General features: G+C 36.8%; 1 protein-coding gene across 1 annotated transcript; it reads left to right on the top strand.

Annotated features, from left to right (window-relative positions):
• Positions 1 to 8,696: 8,696 nt before the first annotated feature.
• LOC112526909 lies at positions 8,697 to 9,962 on the top strand. The gene has a single exon (XM_025137352.1). It carries the CDS (start codon positions 8,697 to 8,699, stop codon positions 9,960 to 9,962), a length of 1,266 nt encoding a protein of 421 aa, XP_024993120.1.
• Positions 9,963 to 10,236: the final 274 nt, after the last annotated feature.

The raw sequence follows: 10,236 nt of genomic DNA, 5'->3' as shown, positions 1-10,236 counted from the left end.
TTGTATTCATCCCCCCCCCCTTCTACAAACTGTTTCTATTCTTGTAGACCCTTACGGGACCAACACTTATGTTAAGCGAGAAGTATCTAGGAAGCTAGAGCCTAGATCTAAAAAATTCATCTTTGTAGGATATCCCAAAGACACTATTGGGTACTATTTCTACAACCCTAGCAAGAATAAGGTATTTATCGCTTGCAAGGCTGAATGTCTAGCAAATGATTATCTGACTAAGCCTAATACTAGGGATAGAGTGGAACTTAAAGAAATTCAAGAATTACCTACAGATGCACAGGTTGACACTGGTGTTCAAGAAGATGTTGAACCTCAACAAGATGTTAAGGATACCAACGAGAGACAAATGATCCAAAGGTTGGGAAGCCAGAATAGCTAAAATTGGTTCGTGTTCCGTTTCCAAAGTCARTCGTCTTTACCCAAGTGTGAATAATTCATCAAGAGCCAAATAGATACCAGGGTTTTCTAATCTGCTATAATGATACGGTTGATGATGAACTGTTGACCTAACGAAAGGCTATGTCGAGTATAAAATCTGACAAATGGCATGATGACATGAAAGCCAAACTTCAATCCATGGCGGACAACCAGGTATGGGATCTGGTAGATGCACCCAAAGGTTGCAAAGTTGTTGGGAGCAAGTAGATTTTCAAGAAGAAAACTAAAGTGGATGGAATCGTGCACACATTCAAGGATAGATTGGTAGCGAAAGGTTTTAGTAACACACATGGTATTGACTATGATGAAACCTTCTCTCCGATAGCCATGATCAAAACCACGTTTCTTAACGGAACGATGAGCAGGGATGTGTACATGGTACAACCAGAACGTTTTGAACATCCCAAACATCCTACTAAAATGTGTAAGTTGCTAAGATCCATTTATGGACTAAAGCAGGCGTCTCGAAGTTGGAATCTTCGATTTGATGATAAAATCAAAGAATGCGGATTCATCAAAAACGGGATGGTTGTGTATACAAAAAAGCTAGTGGGAGCATTGTTGTCTTCCTAGAAGGTGTAAAACTTCTCTAGGGAAATGTTTTGTGATGAAAGACTTGGGAGAAGCCGCCTTTATCATTGGAATAAAGATCTATCATGATAGATCAAAGCGCTTAATTGGATTAAGCCAAAGTACGTACATTGACAAGGTCTTGAAAAGCTTCAAGATGGAGAGTTCCAAGAGAGGAAACTTGCAATGGTACGTGGCATAAAGTTGAGTAAGTCTCAATGTCCTTCATCGAAGGAAGATATGAATCTCATGAAGAGTGTTTCCTATGCTTCAGGAATTGGATCAATAATGTATGACATGATCTGTACTAGACCGGATGTATCTTATGCTTTAAGCATGACTAGTAGATACCGGTAAAACCTGGGTGAAGCTCACTGGGTAGCGGTAAAGAATATCCTCAAGTACCTAAGATGGACTAAGGATATATTTATGCTATATGGTGATATAAGAGATTTGTGTGTCAAGGATGACTTCAGGTCACAATCGGGTTTTGTGTTCAAAATAAATGGTGGTGCCGTAAATTGGAAGAGTTTCATGCAGAGCACAATTGCAGACTCCACTATAGAGTCAGAATACGTGGCAGCTTCAGATGTCGGGAAAGAGGCCGTATGGATGAAGAAATTCAACACATACCTAGGTGTGGTTCCAATCATAGATTGTACCATCAAAATATATTGCGATAATGAGGGTACCATAGCACATGAAAAGGAACCTAGGTCTCACTAGTGGTCTAAGAATGTTATGAGGAAATATCACATCATTTGTGAGATGGTCAATCAAGAGGATATGAAGATTTACAAAGTTCGATCGAAAGATAATCCAGCAAATCCATTCACTAAACCCATGAGTCAGAGCAAGCATGATTCTCACACTAGCTCTATAGGTTTAAGATTTTAGAGTGTGTTAGTTGATCAATATTTTAGTATACTTTTAGAAGGCAATGAAATTCTATCTATTTTGGCATACTAGGTATGAGTTATTAAATTAATTTCGTAGTGTTCTATATTAACTTGTTTAAATCCAAAACAATATGATATTATTTAAATCTATCCATGGTCAAATATCACTTGTGGACTGATGATAAACTAAGATCATACTGAAGGCTGGTTTATGTCAAGTTGGGCCAGCACATGGTGCAACCAGAGTCACTTGCACTTGCAGGTACAAGTGTTGGACTGACCCGTCTTCAAGATCACTTCATAGATCAGCGTTATAAATTGAATCTTGAAATGATAGTTATTCATTTATCCTTTGACCTGGGATGCATATTGGGACCTCAAGCACAAAAAATGTTATGCCTTGATATATGTTTAACGTTACCTTTCACTGGGTGATTATAAGGACTATGTTAGGTATAATACAAATTGGGTGAGATTCATATGAATGCAACATGGAATTTGCTCCTCTCATGATGAGAGAGAAATCTCTAGGGCCCTCGATGATATAAATTGAGAAATATGTGGCCACACACAAGTAAATTGGTTGAAACAATAATACTTGTCTCTCAATGAATATCAAAATCGAGAAATGTAATAATTAAATAACCAAGGATGAGCCAGATCTATGCCTTAATTTCAATATGAGATATCATATAGCAAAGAGATCAGGAATCCACTAATCATACTATTGACTACGTCTATGGAAGCTTAAAAGAGCACATTCATTTGACTTTAGGGTCGGTGGCGCGTTGCTAGACACATAACCACTGTTTGGGTTTTATGTGTCGTGTACAAGTGGGAGATTGTAGTTTCTTTTGTGCCCACGTCATATGAAAACACTGTTGACTCCAAATGAACCTATGAAGGTCGCACACAAAGAGTATGTAGGTTTCGAATTAACCATATTGGTTGTGAACCAAATTGGTTACATATTGTAAAGTATAATTATTATTATTCTAGTAGAGTAATAATTGTATGTAATGATAATTATATGTATTATTTCTTTGAACTCTAAACTAACTGCAATCCAAACTCTAAAGACTTCTTCTGTAGACTTTATCTCTCTACATCGAACTCTGGATCCACTATCTAGGCATGTACTTCTATTACTTCTTGAACTCTGACTATCTTTATTTATAACGCTGGATTCTCTTTCCAAAGTTAACACTTAGACATATATTTACAGATTTGAACCAACTTTAAAAACTACAATTTCCCTTTGGTTCAAATGTTTTTATAGCCACTATCTTTTAGAATGCGAATAAACTTTAGAAGAATCAAATTCCTCATATTTAGTATGGCTTGAATATTCAACTGCATCCACTTAATTAACCTCTTATTATCAGACTTCTTCTTCTTCAACTTCTTTTCCTATACATCATAAATATGTCCTAAAGTTCAAGAGGAGCGCTTAGCAACTTCAGCTACTTCGAAAAACATCTTATGATTATTTTTGTTAAGTATGAATACAAAACCAGCTATAGGCTTTTCAACCATAGAACTAGTCTTCATATTACTAATGCCTTCAAGAGTTGTATCTAGTGCAAAAAAAACACACTTCATCCCTTTTCAATTCCAAAGCCACTTGAAAATCTACCATGCCTGTCTATTTTGTAGCTCTTAAAGTCCCATGTCTAACAACACATGCTGTTTTTTTTGTATTTTCAATGCAATTTCCATAAATCTTTTAAATATAATTTTTTTAAAATCGGCTTCAGAGAATTCATGTCCAAATTATCTTCTCTTCTTATGTTAAACATTGCATAATCAAAATTTGTCCACTTTCTGAACTTTACTTCATTAAACTCGATTATCTTCAAATATGAGTACACACTAATCTTCATCTTTCCAATTATTTCCATGAATGCACAATATCCTCTTTTAAAGCTTTTAGACTTGTTATTGAATGTATCCAGATAAGAAACAACTCTGAAGTTTTCTGTAGTTTTGAACATGTGGATATATTTGAATTCCAAAAATCGTTGATTCATATCAACTTCTTCATATTCATCCTCAACTGTCTTTGATCCTGGTTTCTCCTTGTCAACAACTGTCTTTTCAACAACATCATCTTTCACAACATCTTTAACTAAGTTTTCATTCATATTTTGCCTTGTATGAATAGAAAACTCATATGGAAGTAACATATATTGATCATAAACCTTCTTTGAATTTGCCTTTGTTAAGCATTCATTCAAGCACGCCTTGATCAACTTCCTCAATTCTAGTCTTTTTTTATTGCTCTCATCAATTTAGCTTTCACTTGCTCTTTACTTTCATTTGGTGAAGTTTCTATTACCTTCAAAAGATATTCCAAAGTTTCTGAAGAATACAAAGTAATATTTGACATCTTAAGAAAATTTCCTTTGCTTGTGAACGTATAAAAGTTTCCATACTTAGGAAGTGGTATAAAAGTCCATCGTCTAAAATCAGTCTCATGAATATTTACATATGGCTCTTCATATTTATCCTTTTCAAATTTAGATCTACTACTTTCTGAGATCATACAACCCAGAGTTTCAAATATAGTTTCCCATAACCCTTTTGATTTCAAATCCCAACCAAGATTCATCTATCGTTTCGAAGAATTTGAGTAGACACAATTGATCTCTTAGTCTAAGTCTGTGCATATCCACACTTGTAAAATCAAAGATCGTCTTGTCTTCTTTCTGAACTTTCATCTCCATATAATTAAAAGCACCAAAACATTTTCTTTCAAATTCCACTATATTGACATTGGAACTATCTAGATTTTAAAATTCATTAGAAATCCTTTACTATTTCAATACATCATTTGTAAATCTCCAGACTAGGTGCCATCACCCTCATGCTCCAATAAAACTTTCTTACTTTCACTAACATAAAACAAATGATCATAGACTTTCAAAACGGTTCCTTCTAAATCATATGATTAAATCTGGTTCTTTTCAACAAGCTGTAGACATATTTCATCATACTTTTCTATATTTGATAAATCACCAAATCCTTCAAAGATGGCTTTTGCATGCATTGCAAACAGATTACTTTCTAGAATTGTTATCCTCCTTGCATGAAACTCTAGATTATACACAACTATATATGTATAAGTATTAACATCACCAGTAAATTCATCATTCAAACAATCATCAAAATCTAACTTTCTTGCAACATTAGGGAAAATCTCTCCATCACTGTCATCATGATCAACTAACTCTTCAGTGTCTTCCAAAATTTCTTGCTCATATACAATTGATTCATCACTTTCAACTTTTTCAGTTTCATCTGAGTTAACTTGATTCACAACCTCCTTACGTTGATCCAACATCCCTTGGTCTTTTTCATTAGCAATAGCATCACTAGGAATAGTGATTTGCCCTGACCCGGTGGGGAACCCGGTTCACCCGACCCGAATGGGGACGGGGATTCCCCGTTAAAACGGGTCCCGGGGCCGGGGTCGAGGATCCCTGGTAGACTCAAACCGGGGATACGGCCGAGGACAGGGGATGTTACTCAAACCGGGGCCGAGGCCGGGGATCTCCGGTAGAATCAATCTAGAGGATACTATTTATGGGGTTTGGCAACGGATTGACCAAGGTTTTACCGGGTTTTGACCGGGGATTGCTTGAGATTTTTCCGGGGATGGGATGATAATCCCCGTACCCGCCAGGGACCGAGGTCGGGGGGTGTTACTACAAACCGGGGCCGGGGATTACAAAACCCGCCCCATCCCCGCCCCGTTGCCATGCCTAAGCATCACCAACGTTTTCATTTCTCATTTCAACATTTTCCTTTACAATCTCTTCAACCCTGAAATTTGCATTGACATCAACTTCATTAACCCTATGTATCTTTCCCTTCTCCACCTCATGATCATCAAGACATCATCCCGATCATCATGCTTTTTCTTTGTGCTTGACCCTACTCTTTACAATTCATTTTGACCATATCAACCTTAACTGCCTTAACCATATACATCACATATGTTAGCTGATCTTTCAAATCCTTAACTTGTTCAGTTGTAGCATAACTTTCTTACTTTGGGAATGGCATAGATTAGGCTCTCAACATATTCAGATGTTGAAAAGGGAACTTTTGGTATCTGGTTTTGAGGTCACGATTGCTGTTTGATAAGCTTGGTTGAGAAAAGTTCAAAGCGGTGATCCAAACTCTATTAGTGAATTAATGATGATCATTTCCTTAGTGAAAGCTTTAATTTTTATTTCAGTTTTAGTGATCAGTTTGTATTTGAGTATGTTCAGTGATCGTTGAACATATGAGTAACCGTATTAGAGATTTAGTATTTCAAAGAAAAACTCACATGAAAGAAAACTTCAGCGATGTCAAAGAAGTAGTTGAAGATAAAGATAGTTTACTCATGATTTGAAGCGATGTTCAGTGATACCAATATACTTCCACTACTTATCCACTAACGGATGATCTCGCCCCGCTACTACTACATTGACTGGTCATGGCATAATCGCGATCCTGGGAGGTCCTAAAACCAAAAAGATGACCCATCTTCTGTCCTCTGACACTCTGCCCCCAAATAAAGGCCTCATCAGAGGGAGGGGTATTAGGGTCTACACTAGAATGTGACACATCCCTATGCTCTTGAAATCGCTCTTATGGTTTACGAAAACAAAAATGGGTAAGATTATATATGTAGACATTTAAGCAGCACAATAGATATAAACCAGACATATCAAATGGTTGTTTTTAGCAATTAAAGCATTGTAATTACCAATGGTGGTTACATTATCAACCAATCTATCTACTTAGTCTAACATTTGCCCAACAGTGGCAGCACAAACTAATAACATCATTACGTTTATTAAAATATATTACTTTAAACCTATCAAACGTTTTAGCGACGGATTGACCACTAAACAACCTCCCTAATCCCTCGCTAATTAGTGACGGATTAGCAAAGATTGACCACAAACCCCATTTGTCGCGATTCTGTCACTGATTAGCGAGGGGTTAGCGACGAATGGGGTTTGTGGTCAATCGATCGCTAATCTGTAACTAATTAGCAAGGGATTGACCACAAACCACATACGCTAATCATCGTCGTTGGTCATGCAATCAATCTTTCTCTTTTTAATTTTTTTTTAAGAACCGTAAAACTAATTTAGGTTTTTTTTTTTTTTTAAATTTTTCTAGCCGGTTACAAGTAACTTTTTGAGGTTAAAGGATGTAGGTTACCAATTTCTAAAAGTTCAAATGTTTATTTATTCAAAATGAGAAAGTTCAATGGTTTTCTTATGGGAAAAGTTCGAAAAAAACCCAATGGACTTTATTGTTCGGAACGATTAAGTCCTTGGACAATTTTTTGGAACAAATAAATCATTGGACATTCTAGAACCTGTTAAATACGTTATTGGACTTTACAATACCTGTTAAATAAGTCATTGGACTTTCTAAAATCTGTTAAATACATTTTGTTAGTGGAAAAAGTACGAAAAAACCAATGGACGTTTATATTTTGAACGATCAAGTCCTTTAACATTTTTTGAACGAAAAAAGTACTTATATTTATAAAAAAACAAATATATCATTCTCATTACACTTCACAAAACATATAAAAGTTGTATCCAAAGCATAATAATCTGCATACAAATTTTGGGTATAATTTTACCAAAAGTTAAACCAAATACTAACAATTGCACCAAATATACCAAAAATTGCACCAAAAATACAACAATTATGCTAAATATACCAAAAGTTCGCCAAAATATACCAAAAGTTGCGCCAAAATATACCAAAGCAATGCCTAATCTATGTTAAGGTCATGGTATGAACTATTCTTCATTTGCATCATTAATTTCTGGTGGAGATATAGCCGTTTGACTTTCTTGTAACCCTTCTTGATGTCTAACAACATCATCACTTTCATGATGTTCTTCATCACCAACAGTAATATCAACTTCATCACGATCTTCATCGTTAACAACAGCCTCTCTTGAATTGAATACGGTAGGATGCCTTCGGGCCATGCTAGTTGTGGCACACCTGAGGATGTCTTTAATGATGAAGATAAAGCGTAAGCAATAGTCATAAAAAATGTTACTTGAATCTGAAAAACAAATAATAGCTTACCCCAATCATTGCTTCTCTCGTGTGTTGGCGAATGGTTGGATCATCAATGGGCTATATGTCGCGGGCCGACCCAAAGGTGCCTTGGAGTTTAATCCAAGGAAACCTAATATATGGAAAGTTTCCTAATTCTGCGTTATATGGAAAGTTTCCTAATTTTACATTATATGGAAAGTTTCCTAATTTTGTGGTTTGGTGATAGAATAKGAATTGTAATCCAATACGTCTTCTTGTCTATATATAGCGATTCTGATGTATAGATTWARARMRAGGACAATTGTTAGAGTTTTGTGWAACCGAATTTCTYTAATACTAATCAACGMGTTTATTGGCTGAATATTCATTCGTATTGTTGCTTACGTTTCAATTGGTATCAGAGCTTGCAATCCAAATCATGTATTGTGGTTCGGTTGATTGATCATGTCGGGAGGCGAAGCGAATCCACCCGCAAAGGAGGCATACTCGATTTCGTTTCAATGTCCGCAATTAACATCAATGAATTACACGATATGGCCCATGCGTATGAAGGTTTTACTCGGCATTCACGGCGTGTGAGACGTGGTTGATCCAGGTTCAACGGATGCAAAGAAAAACAACATCGTGATAGGTTTGTTGTTTCAATCAATTCCGGAAGACTTGATCCTACAAATCGGGAATCTCAAGATGGCAAAGGAGATGTGGGATGCGATCAAATCCCCGAACTTAGGTGCAGATCAGATGAAGGAAGCACGATTGCAAACATTGACTTTGGAATTCGAAAGTTTGAAGATGAAAGAAACGGGCACAATTGATGAGTTCTCTTCAAAACTATCGGGCATTGCGACTGTTTCAGCGTCACTCGGAGGAACAATCTCGCAAGAAAAGTTGGTGAAGAAATTTCTTACGAGCCTTCCTAAACGATTCGTGCACATCGTGGTGGCACTCGAGCAAGTTTGGGACTTAAAAGCCGTTATATATGAAGATGTTGTTGGAAGGCTAAAAGCTTACGAGAAACGGACTAAAGATACCGACAAAGCATTCGATTCCGGTGAAAAGCTACTGTATGCCAAAACCGAAAACTCAAATCGAAACCAAGACTCAAGCCGTGGCAAAAGACACGGTGCAAACCGAGGGGGACGAGGCTGTGGACGTGGCCGTGGTAGGGGTAACACCCAATACCATGATAACCAGGGTGTTGAACAGAAAAAAGGTAATAATAAAAAGAAGCGAGATATGTCAACAATTAAATGTTACCGTTGCGACAAATATGGACACTTTGTGTCAAGATGCCCGGACCGATGGCGTAACCATGAAGCAAACCTTAATGATGTTCAAGAAGGAGTGAATCACGAGGAAGGAACATTCTTTATGATGAAAGAAGAAACAGTGTTTCTAAATGAAGACAAATATGTTCCTCCCAAAGTCGAACCAAACCAAGGTGACGACAATGTTTGGTATCTCGACAATGGCGCAAGCAATCACATGACCGGAAAGTATTCTTACTTTTCGGAATTGAATGAACGAATAATCGGAAGAGTGAGATTTGGAGATGGCTCGTGCGTACGGATAGCAGGGAAGGGATCGATTTTGTTCGAAGGTAAAAACGGAGAACAAAAAATAATGAAAGATGTTTACAATATTCCATCACTTCAAAGCAATGCGATAAGTCTAGGTCAAAGTACATTATCCGGATGTGATATCCGACTTTATGGTAATTTCTTGACAATGAAAGATCGGAATGGAAGGTTGCTCATGAAGGTCCCGGAAAGTGAAATCCGTAATAAGATATTGGCTGTAATTGAAAAGGTTTTTGATGCATACAAGTATTTTTGTATCGTCTTTATAAAATCCGACGAGAAGTTGGAAAGCCTCATTGTTTACAAACAAAAATTGATGATGAGTCTTGGTTGTGGCATGCACGTCTCGGCCATATCAACTTTGGTGCGGTGAATATGATGCACAAGTTGACTAACGGAGTACCGGCTTTAAAGCATCAAGATCAAGTGTGTGAAGTTTGTGTGATAGGCAAACAACACAAGCACACGTTCCCGAAGAAAGCTAATTATAAGTCCGCATATATTCTCGAAGTATTACACGGAGATATTTGCGGACCAATTGATCCTCCCACTCAAGCAACTAATATTTATATATTAGTTCTCATTGATGACTTTTCTAGTTACATGTGGTCTTTTTTGATAAAGCATAAAAACAACACGGCGGATGT

This window comes from Cynara cardunculus (genome assembly GCF_001531365.2).
Source record: "Cynara cardunculus var. scolymus isolate 2C chromosome LG 14, CcrdV1, whole genome shotgun sequence".
Classification (NCBI taxonomy): Eukaryota; Viridiplantae; Streptophyta; class Magnoliopsida; order Asterales; family Asteraceae; genus Cynara; species Cynara cardunculus.
This window is presented reverse-complemented; position numbering and strand designations above follow the sequence as displayed.